General features: G+C 37.6%; 1 protein-coding gene across 2 annotated transcripts in view; it reads left to right on the top strand.

Annotated features, from left to right (window-relative positions):
• akap6 (A kinase (PRKA) anchor protein 6) overlaps positions 1–24920 on the top strand; it is a gene marked incomplete at its 5' end in the record, with an annotated part of 161965 nt that overhangs the window by 45289 nt on the left and 91756 nt on the right. For both annotated transcript variants that reach the window (XM_079833639.1, XM_079833638.1), the window contains one exon: positions 2091–2263. In XM_079833639.1, coding sequence (XP_079689765.1) covers positions 2091–2263 — 173 coding nt within the window. The remainder of the gene's footprint in view (positions 1–2090; positions 2264–24920) is intronic.

Raw genomic sequence — 24920 nt, 5'->3', positions numbered from 1 at the left:
TCTATTAATCGAAGAATCGTGTATCGCAGTTTCCACAAATAATATTAAGTAACACAACTGTTTTCAACATTGATAATAATCAGAAATGTTTCTTGAGCAGCAAATCAGCATATTAGAATGATTTCTGAAGGATCATGTGACACTGAAGACTGGAGTAATGATGCTGAACATTCAGCTTTGACATCACAGGAATAAATTACATTTTAAAATATATTCAAATAGAAAACAGTAATTGTAATCAAGCATAACATTATGACTACTCCGAAGTGAATAATCTCTTCATCACGGCACCTGTTAGTGGGTGGGATATGTTAGGCAGCAAGTGAACATTTTGTCCTCAAAGTTAATGTGTTAGAAGCAGGAAAAACGGGCAAGCGTAAGAAGTTAATGCTGGTTCTGATAGAAAGGTGTCAGAATATACAGTGCATAGACGCAGACCAGTCAGGGTGCCAATGCTGACCCCTGTCCACCGCCGAAAGTGGCAACAGTGGGCACGTGAACATCAGAACTGGACCACGGAGCAATGGAAGAAGGTGGCCTGGTTTGATGAATCACGTTTTCTTTCACATCAGTTGCATGGCCGTGAGTGTGTGCATCTCTTACCTGGGGAACACATGACACCAGATGCACTATGGGAAGAAAGCAAGCCGGTGGAGGCAGTGTGAAGCTTTGGGCAATGTTCTGCTGGGAAACCTTGGGTCCTGCCATCCATGTTGCTGTTACTTTGACACGTACCACCCACCTAAGCATTGTTGCAGACCATGTGCACCCTTTCATGGGAACGGTATTCCCCCTGTGGTTGTGGTCTCTTTCAGCAGGATAATGTGCCCTGCCACAGGGCAAAAATGGTTAAGGAATGGTTTGAAGAGCACAACAGCGAGTTTGAGGTGTTGACTTGGCCTCCAAATTCCCCAGATCTCAATCCAATCGAACACCTCGCAACTTACAGGACTTAATGGATCTGCTGCTAACATCTTGGTGCCCGAGACAACAGCACACCTACAGGGGTCTAGTGGAGTCCATGCCTCGACCATGAGGCACAACATAATTTTTTTTTAGATGTTTTAATTTGTGTATGTACACTTTTTTTGTTTTACATTTTTAGTTAATCAGAATAAGCTATCATTTTGACAAATGATACAGTTGGTATATAATAAAAAGTTAACATTTTGATGACAGTTAAATAGTGGCTGATATCAGCTCCAGTCTATTTATCACACTAACAAATAGAAGGTTGAACCCCCTTTGAATTGTGGGATATGCTTTTCCACACAATGTGCATTGGGATAAAAAACATACTTTGTACATTATAAAAACAAATTTTCATTCAAAAATTATTAGAAGAATTCCATTTTGATGTGTACAGTAAATAATGAAAATCTGTGTTTATTTGCACACTGTTTACTGTCGTACTGTGTATATATAATATTTTTATCTATCTATTTTAGTTTTAAATTGTATTTAGCTGAGGCTGATGCTGATGCTTAGCTGATGAAGTAACTAATACGTTTAGATTGCGTCATTTTAATGAATAATTTAGACGAATAGGCCTTTGGTTAAGTTTACAATCACCTTGAACATATTGGCCTGGTTTCACAGACAGGGTTTAGATTAATCCTGGACGAGGCCTTAGTTTAATTAGGACATTTAAGTAGCTTTTATAAACATGCCTTAGAAAAAAACATTACTGATGTTCATCTTGAGACAAAACAATGGCACTAACATATTTTAAGATGTCTCTGTGCTTTCTCAAACATGCATTTTAGTCTGGGACTACACTCAAGCCTTAAGATTACAGACCTTTAACCACTACACCATTGCATTTATCACGTGTGCTTTTCTATGTAAACTCGCACTAGACAGCGGTGTTTAACTGTTGTGCCTGCACCCCGTGTCTTTTGCAGTATCTTGTGCATGAATTCGGGATTCTAAAAATGCTGCACTTAAGTTACCAGATGTTCAACTTTTCGAAAACACCTCTCTACCCTTGCGCTTTTTTCTTTTCACTGACCTGCGTCTCACGTTTTTAACCACAAAATGGCGTTCTGTGTGAACGGCCTGTTACAGTGTCTGTTTATGTGTGCTCACAGGGCTGCGGGACATACTTCACATGATATCCCACCAGTGGCAGGAGCTGCAGAGACAGATCCGCCGTCAGCACAACTGGATGCTGCGCACACTGGACGCCATCAAAACCCACATCCTGTCCAGCGAGAGGGTCGAGGAAGAGCGGGAAACTCACAGTCATCACGGCAGCCCCGAGGTACAGTCGAACGTGACACCGTCAAGCCCGTTACTGCCCCGTATCCCGAGCCTGAGTCGTTCCATCTGTCTGCGGCTCTCAGTTCCTCTTTGGTAGCCCACGGCCATGCTCTGCTCGATCAGCAAAATAAACAAACAGGGCCAAGCTCCGCTGCGGAGGAGCGCCACATATTTCCATAAGATGCAGCTCGAGGAAAGGCTCTGCAGTGAGACATTCCTTTCAGGGAGGAAACAGGGGAGGGGACAAGCCATAGGCGTGATGCGAATGAGAATTTTCTGTCCGTAAATGAGCATGAGACGTTTGATAGCTCCCACAAACACACACACAATTATGCTTTAGAGGCGATGTGCTAGACTCAATTTATACTTCACACTTAATGTGTAATTGCAGACATAGTTATTTGGGAGACCAATTTCTCATTGTTTAATTGTCAATTGTGATTGGGTAATTGCACTCCAATTAGGTGGTGTGTTTGTGTGCCGGGCCCTGAGAGCGAGGCCTGGCGGGAACCGCGAGGCGTGTTTGTGTTTCTGCGTGGCATGTGCGAGAACAGCAGCTTTAGGAACAGCGTGATCTCGGTTGGATTTCCCCCGGGAGCGTCAGCAACGCCAGGGCGCAATCTCCCTTTCTCCTCCGCTCCGTAATCTCTTCTGCTTCATCTGCAGAAAACAGGAACGCCAGGGCCTAATGTTTCTCTCTCTTGTGTCTGTTTCCCTTCTCCTTTAGTTGCTCAGACAGTCCGTGGTTATGTTCGGTATAGCATATTAAGATACTGCTTTTACTATCTCGGCAGGATACGGTATATTAGTATGCATAAAATACCCAGATGACATTCTGCATTTACCCAAATGTGCAGTAATGAACCAGAAGTAATTAGAACATATCTATTTTCACTCTTTGATTATTTGTTTACACATATTTTACACAAAAGTGGATTAAATATGCATAATAATCAATGGAAGTGCGTAAAATGGAAAACCAACATAGTACAGAGTTAGTGCTGTATAAATCTAAAATGCTAAATAAACTAAAGTTTCAAAAATGCTAGAAATTAAAGGGTTGGTTCACCCAAAAATTACAATTCTGTCATTCTCGTGTTACGCAGCACGTTTGAGCTTCCACAAGAACCAATGAGGTTCATTCTTATGTGTTACGCAGCCCCCTTGAGCTTCCACAAGAACCAATGAGGTTCATTCTCATGTTACGCAACACCTTTGAGCTTCCACAAGAACCAATGAGGTTCATTCTTATGTGTTACGCAGCACCCTTGAGCTTCCACAAGAACCAATGAGGTTCATTCTCATGTTACGCAGCACCTTTGAGCTTCCACAAGAACCAATGAGGTTCATTCTCATGTTACGCAGCACCTTTGAGCTTCCACAAGAACCAATGAGGTTCATTCTCATGTTACCCAGCACCTTTGAGCTTCTTCGAGAACCAATGAGGTTCATTCTCGTGTTACGCAGCACCCTTGAGCTTCCACAAGAACCAATGAGGTTCATTCTCATGTTACGCAGCACCTTTGAGCTTCCACAAGAACCAATGAGGTTCATTCTCATGTTACCCAGCACCTTTGAGCTTCTTCGAGAACCAATGAGGTTCATTCTCATGTTACGCAACACCTTTGAGTTTCTGCAAGAACCAATGAGATTCATTCTTATGTGTTATGCAGCACGTTTGAGCTTCCACAAGAACCAATGAGGTTCATTCTCATGTTACCCAGCACCTTTGAGCTTCTTCGAGAACCAATGAGGTTCATTCTCATGTTACGCAACACCTTTGAGTTTCTGCAAGAACCAATGAGATTCATTCTTATGTGTTATGCAGCATGTTTGAGCTTCCACAAGAACCAATGAGGTTCATTCTCATGTTACGCAGCACCTTTGAGCTTCTGCAACAACCAATGAGATTCATTCTTATGTGTTATGCAGCACATTTGAGCTTCCACAAGAACCAATGAGGTTCATTCTCGTGTTACGCAGCACGTTTGAGCTTCCACAAGAACCAATGAGATTCATTCTTATGTGTTACGTAGCACGTTTGAGCTTCCACAAGAACCAATGAGGTTCATTCTCGTGTTACACAGCACCTTTGAGCTTCTGCAAGAACCAGTGAGATTCATTCTTATGTGTTATGCAGCAAGTTTGAGCTTCTGCAAGAACCAATGAGATTCATTCTTATGTGTTATGCAGCACGTTTGAGCTTCCACAAGAACCAATGAGGTTCATTCTCATGTTACGCAGCACCTTTGAGCTTCTGCAAGAACCAATGAGATTCATTCTTATGTGTTATGCAGCACATTTGAGCTTCCACAAGAACCAATGAGGTTCATTCTCGTGTTACGCAGCACCTTTGAGCTTCTGCAAGAACCAATGAGATTCATTCTTATGTGTTACGTAGCACGTTTGAGCTTCCACAAGAACCAATGAGGTTCATTCTCGTGTTATGCAGCACCTTTGAGCTTCTGCAAGAACCAGTGAGATTCATTCTTATGTGTTATGCAGCAAGTTTGAGCTTCTGCAAGAACCAATGAGATTCAATCTTATGTGTTATGCAGCAAGTTTGAGCTTCCACAAGAACCAATGAGGTTCATTCTTATGTGTTACGCAGCACCTTTGAGCTTCTGCAAGAACCAATGAGATTCATTCTTATGTGTTACGCAGCACGTTTGAGCTTCTACAAGAACCAATGAGGTTCATTCTCGTGTTACGCAGCACCTTTGAGCTTCCGCAAGAACCAATGAGATTCATTCTTATGTGTTACGCAGCACCTTTGAGCTTCAGCAAGAGCCAATGAGGTTCATTCTCGTGTTACGCAGCACCTTTGAGCTTCTGCAAGAACAGATGAGGTAAATTCTTGTCACGTGACCTCTTTGATCGAATTTTTTGTTTTCAATGCATACAGAAAACGTATACTCTGCATACTGCTTTTTTTCTTTTCCCAAAAAACAGTAGGTGGTATTCCGAACATACCTATTGTGAACAAGGCCCTACTTGTTTCCAGTTTGTGGGCACCGACATAAATAATCGGGGTGCTTTTAAATTGTTTTGTTGCAATTAGAAATCACCACAATCAGTGTGATCAGTCAGCGTTGACAGCCATTAGCCGCTTGGTTACAGCGAATTAAGAGAGAGAGGGGTGAGTGATTCATTATCTGAGAGCTGTTAATGATGATCGGATGCATTGCCTAATTAGAGACAGGCCAGAGGATTGTGGGAAGGTCACACAAGGAGCCACAAATCTCTCTCTGTCTGAATCAGGGCGGATCCTGTAGGTCGACGGCCATATTGTGAATATGGGTGTATGTGGGATCTTGAGGCATCCATCCATGCATTAATCCATCCATTCATCTAAGTGAATTTGTATTTTTCAGTCTTTTACGACTGCAATGAATCGCTATGAAATTTATGAATGGAAAGGGTCTAGGAAAAGTCAGAAATGTTTTATGGATATTGCTTTATAGACATTATTGAAAATAATCCAAAATATTCTTTTAAACCTAAACTTTACTTTAAACTAAAGTTTACATTTATAGATCGTCATTTACTTTATTATAGATACTCATTTAATCAGACATTAAAGTTTATGTTTAACTTTACTGAAGGGTACTGTGTGCTTTCGCGCAGGTCAAATACTCAAACAAATGCTTTAAAGAGCCTGTCTCAGGTCACCGCATGGCCCATTTATTCATCTTAATGGAGGATCAGGGAATTCATATCACTTTCAGATCCCTGTATCACTGACTAAACAATATTTGGAAACTGCTGTCAAGGCGCTCTTTTCAATGACAAGCCCCCCTCTTTGCTATTAATTCCTAATGCTTCACCACAACAGGTGTCGTTTGCGGTCATTAATTTGCTTTGGTTAAAAAACGGCTCACAAATGAGCAATCCGCGCCGTCAGAGGAGTAATATATACCGCCTCACCCAGACACTAAGTCTGTCCCTAGAATGCCATTAAGGTGTGTACAAAGCAGGCCACATCTCTCTCGACAGCCATAACGGTTTGTTATTATAGCTGCAAACATATGTTCACACCCACGTCTTGCCGTCGCATTGTGCCGTCTGAATTATTTTCTCAAGACCATAAAGTTTTAACATGGCTGGATGCTGGTCAAATGGCATTCCTGAGGGAATCCTGTCTAATTTAGTTATTCGCCACTAATTAAACTGTAGGGGGAACATCACATAGACAAAAGTGAGGAGAGAGGCAATCATTAACAGCATGAAGCACCAACAATCCACTCTCAATAACGGGTTTCTTAGAAGAGAAAATTGACGCGCTCAAATCCACCAGTCTCTCTGCCAGACGGAGACATTCTTTCATATCTGCAGTGGGGTACACGTGACTTGTTTAAATCGGCTAAATGTCACAAAACACGAGGAAAGGATAGATTGCAGGCGGAGTTCATATGTCCTACATATGTGCAGGGATTCATGGCTAATATTTGATATGTGTTGACCAGTTGTATTCAGTGAAGAGTTCATTTGTGCCATCATATTCGCTGTGGGAATTCTGATCCGATGTCACGCTGTGACACATATTCGTTCTTTTCTTAGTGAGATGCATCCATTCGCTGCCTATTACATTGACTCATTCTTATTTTGAAATCAAATATGTGAGCACTAAACCCTGCTTTACCCGTATAGACACCTGCCATCTGGTTATTTAGACAGAATGTCAGAGACCAGTGGGATTGTGAATGTAAATAAATGCAGTGGTGAAAAGATGTTCTGTTTTCCATTTGAATGCAGCACTAACTGTTCTAAGGTTAGTGGATTATTTTATTTTATTTTAGTTATTTTTATTCACTCTCTTCTGTAAACGTGGACTTGGATCTCTTTTTACTTGTGACCAGCTGTAAGTCCACTTTTATTTTTCATTTAATTCGATATATTTTATTTTTAGATACTTTTTAAAAATCATTTTAACTTTTATTCTACTTTAAAATATAGGTTAGTTTGTTTGTTTGTTTTTCTGACTAATGGAATTTTTTCAAAATTTTGTGATAAGCCAGAATGTGAACATAAAAACACGCGACAATTCAACATGAAACATAAATTACAGGAATACAAAAAAAAAAAAAAAAGATAAGGTAGGGTATTCACTCTGAGTCCTGGTCATTGTATAATGTGCAATATACTCTTCAATATAATATTTTCAAAATTATAATGTCACGGAGTAGTGTCAACCACTTGTAAATATCCAGGGTGTGTGGTGGGAGCCAGTATTGCACTATTGTTTTTTTGTCAGAGTGGCAAGCCAAACCATTTTTTTGCAGCTTAGCGAAGGCCAACATTGAACTGTCATTCAGTAGTAATGCACAGAGCTTTTATTTGACTTTCAAAATATATTTTTTCTAAAATAATTTATTAGAGAACATTTATAAATTAATATATTCCTGAGTTATGCACGCTCGCAAATCCTCTCATTAACAAAGTGTAGACACAATGTAAATAAGAGATTCAATGTGCAGTGTAGACAACTTCATGGATTATAGCGGAACTTTGTGAGATTGCAAAATTAGATAAGTGACAGCTTTTTAGTGATTTTAAACAGAGCTGTCTTTGCACGCTTTCTAGGCGAAATATAATCCATGCAATGCATAATGGTAATTGATATGATTAGCCTTTGGCTTGACTACGTTATAAAACAATGTGTTGCTAATGTTACACAAACCATGTTCCCGTTCACAGATAGATGCCTTCTAACAAACACCATCCAGAAATAACAATAGAAAAAGACAGAATTGGTTACAAGTTTGTGACGGTATGAAAGAGAAACATTTTTTGAGACTCTCTTTGGTACACTGACTGATTCATGTGCACATGGTTCGTCTTAAAGCACATTAAAAACACCACATAGAAATATAAACAGCATTAAAAACTATGCCTTTTGGACAGTGTATTTTTTAATAGTAGTATAGTATTTTAATAGTACACAATGCGAACTGAATTGGCAGACTCTTGAGTTCATCCAAGTTCGGTTTAAGGGGTTCGAGTTCATTTGGAGTCTTGCGAAGCTCTCTCAGACACCTTAAACGAAGCAAGTGTGAAAACGCCCTAAAAGTCCCTGCCCCTGATTAGACCATGTTATTTCTCACTAGCCAGTCTAATCCTGTAACTAACCTTGTAAAAATCGCCCTGGGGTTAACAACCGAGCCGCTGTGCTCTAACATTTACTCATATTTTTTTGGGTCAGAATTTCCACACGCATCCCCTTTACCGGTTTATCGCCTTGTTGGGGACCTCCTCCATGGCCTGAAGAGTTTGCAGTATCTGCGTCCGTCTCTCTCGCAGCGGCCAGGCAGAGTGTAGTCCCTGCCAGCTGTCTGTGGCATATTCCTCCGCTGCCATATGTATGTATGTATAAGGCAGGCAGGACTCTTATCTGAGACTCCTTAGAGACAGCTTGTCTGCCCCGGGGCGGTTATTTCACCCCTTGCTCTGCGCTGAGCGCGGCACACTGAGGAGGAGGGGGAGAGGGAGGGCCTGGGTTCTGTTCGCTGGCATATGTTAAAAGCAGCCATGCCACACTACGCCACCCAGCCATGCATATGGAGCAGTCTTAGGTATATCAAAGTCCCTATGCTTAAAAAGTGACCCGGGGTTATTGCTGGTGAAAATGAAATTACAGGAGGTGGCAGCCGAAGTTTTGGATGAGAGCGGCCCAGCCACCTCTGTGTTATAAGTGCAGACTTTAAAAGTAGAGTTCACTCCAAATTTGACGTTAGTTAAGAAATTGGGAATTTAAATTGGACTTCTTAAGGTTTGATGTATATTTAGCCGCAGTGTGATAGAGTTATAAGTTTGACATGCTGTAAATTGAGATTTTTAGGGTGTAGGGGAAGTTTGGGTCTTGAAGTCTTGCTAAGCTTTTCGTTTTCGTTCTTGAAGTATTTATGGCTCATCCTGTTATATATATATATATATATATATATAAGACTAAAGTTGTAAGATGTATAACACATTTTGTATGTCATTTAAAGTAATTAAAAATTAAATGTTTTCTAAATAATATATACAGGTTCTTGGGTGTTATACAGTACCGTTTCAAAGTGTATGCCTTTTAAAGAAATATGTTTATCCATCAAAGAATGCATTAAACAAATCAAAATTGACAACAATGAGATCTATAAAGATTTCCATGTCAAATAAATGCTGTTCTATTAACTTTCTATTAATGAAATATTCCTGAACAAACAGTGTACATTAATCAACATTCATGAATGTAAATTTACCCAAATTAGCCCAAAGGCTAGTTTTCATTGGTAGTCCCTTTGCCAGATGTTATTAGGCCTAAAACTAGAGAAGGAATAAAAAAATAAATTAAAAAAATAACGACAGTAGTAAAACCAAAACTTGTAAACAATACTGGAAGAATACAATTAAACACACACCCAAAAAAATAAACTAAAAATAAAATAAGGCAATATACACACACACATATATATATATATATATATATATATATATATATATATATATATATATATATACATACATATACATATATACATACATATACATATATACATACACACACATACACACATCTATATAAGAAGAGAGAGGGGGAGAGGAAGAAAAAAAAGTGTTTCTTGAGCAGCAAATCAGCATATTAGAATGATTTCTGGAGGATCATGTGACTAAAGACTGGAGCGATGATGCTGAAAACAGCTTTACCATCACACGAATAAATTTCAAATGGAAAACACGGTAACACTTTAGTATGGGGAACACATATTCACTATTAACTATGACTTTTGCCTCAATAAACTCCACATTTTTCTGTTTATTAATAGATAGTAAGGTAGTTTTTGTAGCCTTTAGGTTTATTGGGTAGGATTTAGGAATGTAGAATATAGTCATGCAGAATAAGGCATTAATATAATAATAAATATAATAATAATTAATTACATTTATATAGCGCTTTTCTAGGCACTCACTCAAAGCGCTTTTACATAGAAGGGGGAATCTCCTCAACCACCACCAATGTGCAGCATCCACCTGGATGATGCGACGGCAGCCATATTGCGCCAGTACGCCCACCACACACCAGCTGATTGGTGGAGAGGAGACTGAGGGATGATACCAATCGTATATATATATGGGGATGATTAGGAGGCCATGATGGACAGGGGCAAATGGGCACATTTTTTTGGCCAGGATGCCGGGGTTACACCCCTACTCTTTATCGAATATGGGATTTTTAATGACCACAGAGAGTCAGGACCTCGGTTTAACGTCTCATCCGAAGGACGGTGCTTGTTACAGTATAGTGTCCCCATCACTATACTGGGGCGTTAGGACCCACACAGACCACAGGGTGAGCACCCCATGTTGGCCTCACTAACACCTCTACCAGCAGCTACCTAGTTTTCCCAATTTGGTCTCCCATCCAGGTACTAACCAGGCTCAGCCCTGCTTAGCTTCAGTGGGAAACCAGTCTCTGGCTACAGGGTGATATGGCTGCTGGCGATATATGCTATATATAATATATGCTTTTTAAAGGGGTACTTCAGTGCTGCAAAGATACAGGTATTTATTATGAGTCATTTATGTAGTAAAAATGTGATATTATTTTTGAAGTTGTTGCCTTCTAGACTGAGAAAAGCCAGAAAATGTATTTTTGGCTCATATGGATGAAAGACAACAACTCCCAGAATGCACTTGCGTTGCTGCCAAGCCACGCCTACCGGTTACATCTCTTGCCCACCGCGGCACCACCCCACCGGCGTTTTCATTTTTATAGTAATAAAATCATTTAGTTCAGTTAAAGAACAGACACTGCAATTAAAAACGTGTCTGCTCAATACAGCATGAGCCGAAAGAGAGTCGCAGCACAAAAGCAGCAGGAGTCAGATTTCATTCATCAGAGAGTGAGGAGCTGACAGAGCAGATGATCGCGGAAGATTTGGTTTCAAAGCAAAATGCGCCTATTTAAGTGAGTTTATCATTGTACTGTTTTGTTGTTGTGTTTTCATGAACCCACAATTCAAGCAACTCGCCCAAATTGGCGCTAATTTTAAACCAAAACTACAATGATTATGGCCGCCCGACATTTGCGTGTCCAGTTTGGCGCGTTTTCAGTTCATGCCTATGGAAGCTTAACTTTCATAGGAATTCATTGAGAACATTCGCTTTGCTCTGCACCGCTCCGTTATGAATGTCCGTGTGGCCGTCTGTGTCTTACATTCTGTGAGTGAGATCAGACCGCTGTGGGCGAGTTGATAACATGCGGAACTAGCTCCTACTACTGGCTGTAGTCTCTAGCCTCTGGCCAAAAAAGCCTCAGATGACGCAAAATGACGATATTTGCGTCATCGGAGGCTTTTTTCCAGACATAAAATACATAAATCTCTTGTCTCAGGGGGATATGAGGGGGGGAAAGTACGATCATTCGAATATACCACCGGGTTTCTACTGATACAAAGCTTAATGATAATCTCTGAAGTTACCCTTTAAGTACTAATAATCAGCCAATATCCTGGTAATATGCATACTAATAAGCAACTAGTTAATAGCGATAATTGAACACAAATTTGAAATAGTAATAATATATTTCACAATGTTCAGGATTCCTACGCTGTTTGAAAAAGTATGGAATTTGATTTGAGTCATTTCCAGGTCTGGATGAGTATGGAAAAAATAAAACGGTGAATGGAAAATAAATTGTGTTTCCAGACTATTGCCCCTATTAAATTTTCTAAAATATAAAATGAAGAATTTCTCAAAATCTGTTTACTTTTAATGGTAAAAGTTTAGTGATCATATAGTGATTGTCAAATGTGACTGATTACATTATGCAAAACTGTTTGTGTTTACCATAAGTGAGTCTCTTTTGAACTTCACTAATAGAATGTTTACTCCATTGCTACTCAAACCAGCAACAGATAAAGGAACAAATGATAATTTAATTAAAACTGTACTTTTGCAACATCAAACCACATTTACAGTATCAAACCAATGTGTCAGAGGTGAATACACGCTCAGAAAAAAGAACAAAAGTGAAAAGGTACATCTCTGTACCCCTAAATGGTACATATTAGTACTTTTAAAAGTACAGTTAAAAGTACAGTGACAGTGCTGTACCATTTTTTTTGACAGTATATTTGCAGATTATAAAGGGTTTTAGGTTTATTCGTTACCGCGCGTTATCAAGCACGTTATCACTTTGAGAAAACAAATGGAGAAAAAAATATATATATTTTTACTGATGATTATACTATATACCAAATATAATGCTGAAAATAATACTGTATGAACCATTTATGTTAAATGGTCTGAAAAATCTGCAGAGAGGTTTGGAAAATTTGAGTCTCGTTTGGAAAAGTGTGAAATTTTGAAATGGAAAATGTGTTACGGTTTTGCTGTACTTCTTTCAAAGTCGCTAATCCTTATGGAAGAGCAATAATAAAATGTAATAATAAAAAATACAAATATAATATAAAAATTAAACTGTGAAACATGTATGCAAATCCATCCCAGACTCACGAGAGCTTGTTTAACAGAACTTCTGTTAATTTTGAAAGACTTAATATTCATCCAACCCCTTCTGAAAAAAAAAAATGTTTATCAAGTTCTACATGAGAAATGAAAAATAATCAAGGACCCAAATAGGTAGTCATTTATTCCAGGTCTCTGTGCTTATATTAGCATGCAAAAGCACTCGAGCTGTAATTCATAAAGTGACTTAAAATTGACATACCTCTTTAAGTGTTTTTTTTTTCTCCTTCTTTTGCCAGAGGCAGTTTGACAATTGAAATGAATGTTTTATGAAAAAATTAATAGTGCCTAGTTTTTGCAGACAGTTTCAAATATTTAATCACACAAATGATATGAATTAATATGCAGACAAGGTTTAATTCATATTAATTTTTTCTTCCAAATGAGATGTACGAGCAACGCGTTTTGCAATGAATATTGTTAGCATGACTTGAATAAGTGGCTATGTGAAATGTGCACCTCATAACTGCCTTTGCCCGTCCGCATCCATCCTTCCCGGTGTCTTTTTACTGTCGTCCTAATTTCAGAGTTCACAGAGAGATGCACTGGAATATTGTAATTTCTATTTTTTTTGTGTGTGAAGGATGCATGGAGACATGAGGTTTTTGTAATCAGCCGTAGACATGTATGAAGTCGTAAACCCCCGGCCTATGCTGAAACACTCCTCTAGTGTGACTTAATTCGTTTTTTTTCCTCCATCCCTTGTCCTTTGGCTATATGTGGTGCCTGAGAAAGTCTGGAATATAAACCAGATTGTATTATTTTTCATTTGTATTCTGCATTCTGCACTTGGCAATCGGATCAAAGATTACCCAACTTGCTTGCGAAAAAAAGCAACAAGGATCACTTTAGGCTCTAATTATTGGAATCAGAGAGCTTTTTTATTAAGCACAATGCAGAGGGATGGTACATGCTGTCATTTCCTGTGCAGTCTGTGGCGGTCTTGACGGCACAACTGTAGATGTTTAGTCAACTCTGTCAATCGAAATCAGATTAAGACTGATCTGATAAACGTGCTGTGATATTTTGATGTGGCTCTTGAAATTCATTTGATCCCGCCCATCCCCCCCACCCTTCCATACACTGTTAAAAAAGTGATGCCATAGAAGAACCATTTTTGAATCCCCAAATAACCGTTCAGAACCTTTACTATCATTAAAAATAAAGGTTCTTTATTGGCCTCTGTGGTTCCATGAAGAACTTCCATGGAACCTTTCCATTTCACAAAAGGTTCTTTATGGTAAAACATTTTTCTTCAGATTATTAGAATGGGTTTTTTACATAAAAAAAAGCTTTTCACTGCGAGGTTCTTTAGGGAACCAAAAATTGTTCTTATATATATATATATGTTATTATATATGGCATCACTGCAAAAAAATCTCAATATTTTGGAACCTTTATTTTTAAGATTTTTGCATCAACATTTTGCTAAATGCCCCCAGCCAGATCTCTATGGGACTGAAAGTCTCGCTGTGTCTTGAATGAGCTTGATTTTGATCTGCAGACATTGACCAAGGAACATGTTGGAAAAATGGACATTAATAATTGCATGACTCTTTATTCTCAGTTCTCTCTCTCTCTCTCTCTCTCTCTCTCTCTCTCTCTCAAAAGCGAGCACTTAGCCTTCAGTCACTGCGGAATAATTGTCAATGAATATTTAACAAGCCTTCAGTAGGACGGATAGGCATCTGAGAGGCATCAACGCTCTTTCTGTATTATTAATATTGGAAATGCTATAGACACACTGTAGTCAGTGGAGCAGAGTGCATACTGGATTAGCAACTAAAAACGATACAAATGTGAATAAACTAACTCCACCACCAGTCCAACGTCTGCTCGCTTCCTGCAGCTCTGCAGAAAACAAGTTTGATTCGAATTTCTTACCTGTCTAGAACATATCCGGGCCACATTTCACCCCGAAACTGTAAGAAAGAAACAGGAAATTCTATTTTGTTTATGTTTTATAATAATTTAGTATAATATATATTTTGACTTTAACATATTATATTTAATATATTATATATAATATTTTTTATTTTGGGCTGAAATTGTCGTAAAAATATAATATCTGATATTAATAAAAAGAAAGAATTTATGCACAAAATGAAATTGCTTTTGATTTTGGGATGTGAAAAAAAGTAGTCCTAATTATATGTATGTAATTTTTATGCAAAACATAATTTTGTTTAAATGTAGGGACACAATTATAAGCCAAAAGTATAAGCATCTTTTTTTTGATGCAAAATTAAATTTCTCCTTTTGATTTTTGGAGTGAATATTTCTAAATATTTACACAATTTTCCTTATGCAAAATATTTTTTTGTATTTAGTTATTTTTGTGTGTGTGAAAATGGTCAAAAAATGCAAGTAAGTAATTTTATGCTTTTGTTTATATTTAGGAGCATTTTCAACCCAGAATAAATAGGGGGGGAAATAAGATTATTTTGATTTTAAAATGTATATATATATTTTTTCTTTTGATTTTAAGATGAAGTAATCTGGACATGGTTTTGTAAAATCATCCCTTAGAGATTTGCCAATTGTAATATTTGGAAATGTTCTCACATATGTTTTTGAAACCCTTTTTTATTTGACATGTTCTGCCTTTCTCTTTGTCTCAATCAGTAATGCTTATGGCCGATCTGGTAAACATAAACCTGTCGGCCATGCGATGAAATATGGTGTGGTGGAATTACCTTATCTCGAGCGCACATTTAAGCATGCCTCTCAGGTGAGATGCACAAAAACACATCCCATCATTTTCTCAGAGTCCTCGATGACTGTCAGAAGAACTTCATGTTCTCCGCTCCCACTCCCTCCCCTGTCTTGAAGTGATATAAAATTCTAATGTCTGCCCTCTGGATCTCTTTCTCCTGAAATCTGGCCAAAGCACTGAAGGTATGCGAGCTCGGTGACATGCATGAGAAGGAAAACAGGAAGATGAGGTGAAGGCAGGAAGCCTCACTCATGAAATATATTCTGGCGATAGGGAAAAAAAGAAAGAAGACATAAAATGCATGGGCTTTACTTTGGTATTTGTATGTATATTTTATAGTTGTAGCATACTGCTACAAGCGCTTTGTTCTGTGCATTTGGATGCATTGATGAGCCTTAATGATTCCCCTCAGCTTTTACGACAGGCTGTGACAGATGCTCAGACTTGTAAAATGTTATATTACCCAGAATAAGGATTGGTGCCCATACTAGACTGTGTATGCTCTTAAAAATAACCAAGTGACTATTTACACCAAGTGCAAATAGCATGCCTTGTTGGCAAGTGCTATTTGCATTAGCTCCGCCTAACAATGCCTGGTTGGGCCAAACAAGATGTAAAAAAGACGCACATATTTTAACAGCTTTAGTGGCGTAGTCAGTAAATCGTAAGGCTCAAAGATCTAAGTTTTGACACGATTGACCCGGGTTCGAATCCACCTTTTGCCTAGCTCGCTCTTCTCCCTTTTCCCATCACATCGGAGAGTATAAATATCGTCTAATTAATATTTACACATATTGCAAAAAAACTGCTACTTTTACATGCATGGTGTAAATAGAATATATCATTATTTTCACTTAGTATGCTATTTCACTTAGTAATAGCATCTACAGCTATTTTCACTTAGTGTAAATAGCCGCTGCCTAAAAATAATAATAATAATAATAAATAATAATAATAATTAATTACATTTATATAGCGCTTTTCTTGGCACTCACTCAAAGCGCTAAAATAAAGGTTCTTCAATGGTTCTTAGGTTCAGCAAAGAGCCTTCTTATCAAAAAACATTTACACTTAGGTAGGCAATTTCGCCCTTCAGAGCGTCTCCAAAGCCACGCCTTCTCCAAAACACATGAAAGCACACAGCAGAGTCTGCAAAGTGCCATGAGAGACGGCGTTAAATTACCACATGTCTCAATTTCAAAGCAAATAACATTACAGTAATAATGAATGTGAACAACTTAAAGAGCTCTGACCTGTACCTGACTGCTGCAGATTCATTTCAGCATTGATCGTGTAGACAAACAAACGCATAATTCATAGTCTGAGGACGGCTCAAAATACAAATTTCATGGGTTGCCATCTCTTAATTATGGTAATTACCACAGTACATTGCATGAACGCAGCACAAGCTTGTTGTTTTGGTTCAGGAGGAACTGTAAAAGGTGGCTGCTGTTTGTTTGTGGCGCTCGGTGACTGTCTTTCTACAACTCTGGATAGCCTTATGGATGGATGGCGTGGATGACGTGTGATGACGTGTGACGTCTGAAATACATACTGTATGTTGACCCGCAGGTGGGATATCCTATTGCATTCAGACTGAGTGCAATGATTGGACAAATATTTTTTTGGTCCTGAGTAGGGGTGTAACGATACACTCATGTCACGATTCGATATAAATCGGGATACTGAACTCACGATACGATATGTATCCTGATATTTTTAGCCAAATTTTTTTTATTTTATTATTTTTTACTTTTTTATTATTGTTAAAATATTATTATTATTGTGTATTATTAGGAACAGAAATCCCTCAGGTTTCATAAAGAATATCTTCATTTGTGTTTGGAAGTTAAAACGAAAAACGACATGATGGTGAGTACATGATGGCAGAATTTACATTCGTGGTACATTTGTAAATTTGTGTTTGGGTGAATTATACCTTATAAATAGGCCTACTACAACAAGTTGAGCCTTGTCGTGAATCATATCGTTTCCATCAACAATACATATCATCACATTTGTCACATTCGTTTAACGATATATCGTTACACCTCTAGTCCTGAGACTTCTACAGAAAATATATGTACATTTCTATTTATTTAGACCACTTCTTTATCAGGATGTGAAGAGAGTTTCAACCAGAATAACGAAAAGGGTTTCTGAAAAACATTGCCGTACCCTACCTTTGATATCAAGAATTGATTTCTTACTGGTTGAAATTCCAAAATACAATTCTGCCTAGTAAAAACCTTTATTTTTGATATAAAGAATTATGTGGTAACTAGTGTAAATGTATATTTGAATTCGAGAATTTGATTTGTGCGAGTGATGACATCATTGTTGATATCAAGAATGAACATTTTTAATAGTGGAAATGTAATTACTGATATCATATTTTTTTATTGTTACTAGTAGAAATCTAATTCTTGATATCAAGAATTAGCACTTTAAATAGTGAAAATTGAAATGTTGCTTTTTGAACATGAAAAAAGTCACTCCAAAGGGAGTCTCTATATCAATAAACACTGGCTCTGAGCTCGATCTTCTGGGAACAAAGATTCCTCATTTAAATAATTCCCACCCAAGGCATACGCAAAAAGGCTCAAGAGTTGCGTTAGTAGTGTGTTGAAACTCACGGTTATGGTAAGAGGCATGACATTTCTAAGAAACCCTTTAAGCAGTTGACCAATCAAAACCCAATGCTCAAGCCGACCAATCAGAGCACATTGCGCTTTTTGGAAGGAGGGGCTTTAATTGAAACTGGAATTAAACAGAGCGTTACTGAAAGACTGGGAAGAGAGGTGATGCAACAATGTAAAATGTGAAAATATTGTGTTTTTTGAACATTCCAGCATTAAACGTATTCTAGACCCCAAAAACAAAATCAAGACTTTGTAAAAGAGCATAATATGGCCTCTTTAAAGTGCGAAAATAGATTTTATTCTCTAGTCTATGTATATTTTTTGTTTCAAGGATATTTAGATATTTCTGCTGGAGAACGAGACAATAATACAGATTAAAAATTGGCTTATTTTGCAGTGTAGCTTTTGTTGAGATTGTTTCAGAACAAAAATGTGCCACTGATAAATGTGAAGCAGCGAACAGGGACACATATAAATCTTCATCTTTGACAACAGGTGAAGAGTGTCACATTCTGACTGAAACAAACTGCTTCCTCCAGAGACATACCGCAGGTCTCGTGTGGCCTTGGTTTGAAGCTGCCCATGAGACGCGGACTGACAGATTGATTGAAAAGTGTTTGTATATGCTTGAGCTTTTAAGTACCAAAGGGCAAAAGCACGTTTTAAGAAGGTTTGGGTTTTCATCAAGAATTAAAATCCCATAAAGTCTTAATTTCCCCTATTTTGACAGCTTTTGCTAATAATGTTTCAAAACCACTAACATTAGTAAAACGAATCACTGTTGACAACAGCTAAAGACTCCCGGAGCACTTTTTTGTTTGGACCAGAATTGTTTGAGATCAACAAACTATCATTATTTATCAGTTCTTTAGAGACTTGTATATCACAAGCATGTTTTTAGTGCTTCAAACATCTTTAGGGTTGGGCTCATAGGTGCAAAAGACTATTTGTTAATATTACTCTAGATTTTTTTGCAAAAAAAGCATCACTTTAGAATTATAAAACATTTTTTTACAATAGATTTTCTGAAGTCACACAAAATGTAAATTATTTCCTTGCAGTGTGCTCTGTTTTGTTCTTGGACCTCACTATGCTGCATTTTTGTAATTGTTGTAATGTGTTGGATGTGATGAACATGAGAGAGCGCACTGACTTCTAGAAAATAGAATTCATCATTTTTGAGTTACTTCAGATCGCCTTTTATAATACAAAAGTTTAACAGTGATGCTCAAAATTGTGCAAAACGATCCCAAGTTACAATGACGGAAGGTCCAGCATTTACAACCCCAAGTATTGAATGCATCACATTTTATTTGTTTAAATAAAACTGCCTCACAGATAATAACTGGGACATTTTCCCTCATCAGAAATGCATGCTTATCACTTCCAAGTCGGATCCTATTTTGTCGTTTCCTCTTTCTTTTCTGAACCCGATGAAATCCATTACTGCATTGTGGCAGTTACAAATGCCGGGCTTTCTCCGAACACAGAGAGGGTTGTCTGCGGGATTACTTTTGATTTATGCTCCAGCTGTGATATTGTAACTCTGTGCGATAGTGTCCTTGGACGTAAATGTAAGTAAACTCCGGGAAGGGCTTCGTGAAGGCCTCTGTATCAGAGCTGCTCTGTACCTTTATGTTCAGCCGTGCTGCGGTGCAGGCCGTCCCCCGGGAATTCTGTTGCTGATGTGCGTCGAAATTCTGTGATCCTCCAGAGCGGAGTTTTCCCGGGTTTCTCCCTGTGTAGTTCAGTACACATCCGATAAGGTGGGATAGGGCAATGAATAGGATACCATAGAAGGTTTTTCATTTTTGTAATTTCATTTTTTTTTTATTTTATTGATAGTGATAGTTGAGAGAATGTAGTTGGGAGTTACAGTGTGTGTATGTATGTGTGTATATATATATATATATATATATATATATATATATATAATGAAGGGGTCAAGAAATGGTGCATGCCAAACTCAAACTTGTATCATTCACATGAGAACCACATTAGGGATCATAATCAATACTGGAACCAATCTGTAACCTTTAGCATAGTGATGTTTATAAATGGTAGTGTACCTTTCCAATCAGACAGATGATTTTGTAATTGCTCTGTCCTGCAGGTTGTACGAACACTAGCTGGGCTGATAACCACATATCAAATGTGACAACATGCCTGTGTGATATAGAGAGAGTTCCTGCAGAGTGAGTCAGGGTGCTGGGAGACTGTGAGGTGATTTCTTGGCTTTTAATCGCAGGTTTTCGCAGGTGTGTGTGTTTGTATCATTCCAGTGTATTGTATAATATAAAATAAATATATATAAAGATTTACACTGGCAGCTCAGAGCAGTACAGCAGCATTTAAGTATGAAATTGAATGAATAAATGTAAAAATAAAACACTACATAGACTTCACTATAAAATATACATTGATTCTTAGCTGTATTAGTTTTTTCAGTCAAGAGCAGTGAGTGATTTTCTCTTTGTCTTTTGTTGTTGTATTAACATTAAAGGGATAGTTCACTCAAAAATGAAAATTCTGTCATCGAGAAATGAATACAGGTTTGGAACAATGTTAGAGTGAGTAAATAATTACATTATTTTATAGGTGAACTGTCCCTTTAAGGACAGCGTGTTCACTACTGCGCTGCTGTCATTGTAAGACCTGCGTGCATCTAATATACAGACACACACCGATTTTACTTTCACTGTAGACATAACCGACTGTGTTTATGTTAACCTTGTGTGTATATGACAGTATTAGCGCAGTAAGACTACTACTTAGTTCAGTAATCACGTGTTTGACAGGCGTTTAGTGCGCACGCTCGGAAAAGCGCATGTGCATAAGCACGCGAATGAAATGTTTAACCGGCAAGACGCATGCAAATAATGAACTTTCGTGATTGTGATTAACTATAGTGTTCCGTGAGTAGCCTATAACTCTTCCACTAACGGGTGATGTGAATGTATGTCGCGTTGTTCAGTATATTGGGATGGAGGCAAATTATAGAATGTGTAGATAAATATTTTTTTTAATGCAAAACCGAAAAAAACGCAATTCACAAGCGTGTATTGAACCGTGAATGCCGTACCGAACGGTTAAATATTATATTGAGAATTGTGGCATCCCTAACAAATACGATGATGTGTTGCAGCTCGTGGCTCCCACGGGTAGATTGCATCATCAACATGCATTATAGCGAGTGCAATAGAATTAAAATCTCTATCGTAGGCCAATTTTGTATCGATTATATTGCATATCGTTACTGCACGCTATAAATGCTATACATCATTAGTTAAGCATTAGTAAATAGTTAATTCATCATTTATAAAGCATTAATAGACATTATTATTTAAATCTATATAAGTAGTCATCACTTTAGAGCTCAAAAATCTTTTTCATCTAAATCTTTTATAACTACCTGAATTTATCAGGAATTAGGAATATATGCTAATAAAGCATTTATTAAACACTGATTAACTATTACTATGTCTAAATACTATGAATAAATGTGCATTTAAATAGTTTATTCATCATATGTAACACTTCATTTATAAATGATAAATTGATCAGTAATTATGTATGAAAATACAATTATTAAACACATTATAGATAAGCTAATAAATCAAGAATAAAGCATTTATAGCTGTATTTATAAACGTAATACTATATATTTAGTATGCAAAGTGGTATGCAGTCAGCAAGTGGTTGCTTTACAAACTATTTGATGAAATGATGTTCTTTTTGTTGTTGTTTTGTTCTTCACAAAGGAAACGGAGTATTACAATACAAATTCAGTAAAAATACAAAGTATTCTATGTTTTGTAGTAGGTTATCTAGGGTTTGCCGGTCCAAACCATTGCCATTCATGTCACTCTCACTAGTCGTCTGGTTCCTCAGTCACTTCCCTGTCTTTTGTAACCCTTTTACAGTCTCTTTCTTTCCTCTTTTCCTCTGTTGTCAGCTTTCTTCATCTGTTTATGCATAAGGCAGCCACCTTGAATCTTAAACGCCACTTATCAGCCACACTTTCTCTTCAACAAAAACACTTTCTATCTATCACACGGTTGACTTTAAATTGCACTTAATTGTTCCGAATTACCCAAAATACCTTGATTACTGATAATTTCCCCCCAACGTGTTAACGTTTGCACACTACCCGTGAAGTAAATAAGTGAGCATGACTGATTTAATTTTCTTGTTTTCTTGTTTTAGGAGAAAACTCCTGATTTGATGGGTTATGGTCAGAAAACTAATTTGATTCTTTGTTAAAACATTCAAAAATACAGGATTCATATGCCTTCTTTCTTTCCTTCTTTCTGTGGAACACAAAAGGAGATGTTCAGGAAAATGCCCTGATTGTTTATTTTTCATCTTGACAAGTTCCAAAAAAGGTCAAAAAAGCACCATCAAATAAGTCTATGCAACAGCGTTTTGATGCTATTGGCTAGCTATTCCAATAGTCAAATATTTTCTGTTCAAATGTCAAAACTCTCATTTGCCCCATTTGATTTGATCCTATTACCCATAAGTCCCGGCGTCTTGTGATTGATTGTCATTGGTGCCAAACCTGGTGAGACATCTTGATGTGCTATTTTGTATCATTTTGTGTGCTTTGTGTTCTATTTCAAGAGTTTTATTCAAGAGTTTTATTTGTCACATACACAGTTATATACACAATATACAACTGGCAGTGAAATGTAAACAGGTCCGCTCCATGGACAGTGCAAATAACAGTTACAAGAAATTAAAATAGAAATAGAATAAAATTAGAATAAAAAGTATTAACATAAGTAGAATTATAAATAAATCAAGTAAAAGATAAAAATAGGAAATAAGATAAAAATAAAAATATAAAAATTAAAATATAAAAATATATATAAAAAAAAAAAATAATAATAAGTGGATATGATAAGTGAGATAAACTGTAGACTTAGAAATAAGTGGTTAACATAAATATATATATATGTATATATAAAGAAGTATAATGTGCAAGGTTTATTACAGGTTGTTACGCAGTAACAATAGGAAAGTAAAGTGCAGTGCAATGGCAGTATGTGGATGTTAATGTTTAAACTGGATGTTTATGCGTGTGCGGGGTGAAGTGAAGTCACGTGACTGAGTTCAGGAGTCTGATGGCCTGGGGGAAGAAACTCCTCCTGAGTCTTTCAGTCTTTGCCATCAGGCTACTTTCGCTAAGTATTCAAATATGAATGATATTTGGCAACTGTAATGGAGGGTAGATTTTTTGATGGAAAATCCTTATGAAATTTGTATGGTGTTTTTTGCCTCTTCCCTCTCTTTTTATGACAGAAAGAGAAATAAAGTAATTCAGGTTTGGAGCAACAAACCTTACATCTAATTTCTTACATCTTTAGAAATCATAGATCATGTCAAATATTTTCTGTTCAAATGTCAAAACTCTCATTTGCCCCATTTGATTTGATCCTATTACCCATAAGTCCCGGCGTCCTTGTGCTGCATTAGTGCACACAGCTAAGGACTTGAGGTGTCAGAGCACCGTTATAGAGATTGGGTTTTTTTTTTTTTTCATGAACCTCTTCAACAAATCATATTTGATTTCATGCGTAATTAGTTTGTCCATCAGCAGCCGAGGAGACCCTGTAGCGGCGGTATCTGCAATATCTTTGAGCTCTGATGACAGAGGCTTCGGGACAACAGCCAATATGCATTAGAACAATAGCACGGTTCCGCCCCATCGCTCCGGATGAACTAGAACTCATTTCGTACTACTGGCGTTCGTAACTATGCTCGCTTTACTCCGCGCGCAGCGAGACGAACATCTCAGCACTCACTGGCAGCCTTCAATATTTGATAGACGCTCTGCCTTTCGTATTAAACTGGAAGATTTAATTATATTTTGAAATGATATTTTAATTAAATATTAAGGTAAGCAAAAATGGATTTCAAAATAATTACATCAAACATCAAAAAAGTGAAGGCCCTTTTTTTCTGCTTGGACAGCAGAAAAAGTAAGAAGCCTTATTTAAGTCTCTCAGAGATTCAATCTAATTTAATTCTCTCCCCTCTCTAAATAAACAGTTCTCCAACCTTTTTTCATCTGGGGGGAGAAGAGATGATAGGGGTAATCAATATTTCTAGCATTTTAATTAAAACCGTTAGTGGAATAAATCCATTTAATTATCAGTTAATGAAATACAAGGTCATTTACCTGACAGCAACTTTGAAGGTGGCTTACTGGTTGGAATGAGAACGCTGGTGAGGTGTCAGAGCCGTTTAGCAGCTGCCAGAGCTCAACTTGAGATTCTCCTCGCCGGATTAACCCCTCTATGTCCGTCTGCACGTCGCTTGACTCGTACCTTCTGCTCCACACACACGCAAAACACACTGAAGATCAGGGTGATCCGAGCATACTGGGTCTTTGTGGTACAGAATGTATATATCTATATTTATAATATTACGGTCACACTTTTATATTAGGTCCAATTCTCACTATTAATTAACTATTAACTACTGCTTAGTTAGTAAGGTAGTTGTTAAGTTGTTTAGGTTTATTGGGTAGGATTAAGGGATGTAGAATATGGTCAGGCCAAATAATGCATTATGTGCTTTATAAGTAGGGTTGGGTACCGAAACCCTATATAACCGGTATGTAACCGGACCGAATCAGAACCATAGACCAGGAAAAAATTAATAATTTGAAGTGTAATTTGATTGTTTAGTTTGTCTCGCGTCCCACGGAGGGGCGGGGGTTAGGACCTATACTGGGACCAGCCACCTGAGGGTGATCGAGATGCGGAGGCTTCAGTTTCTGAGGA

The sequence above is a fragment of the Gobio gobio genome (assembly GCF_949357685.1).
Source record: "Gobio gobio genome assembly, chromosome: 13".
Classification (NCBI taxonomy): Eukaryota; Metazoa; Chordata; class Actinopteri; order Cypriniformes; family Gobionidae; genus Gobio; species Gobio gobio.
This window is presented reverse-complemented; position numbering and strand designations above follow the sequence as displayed.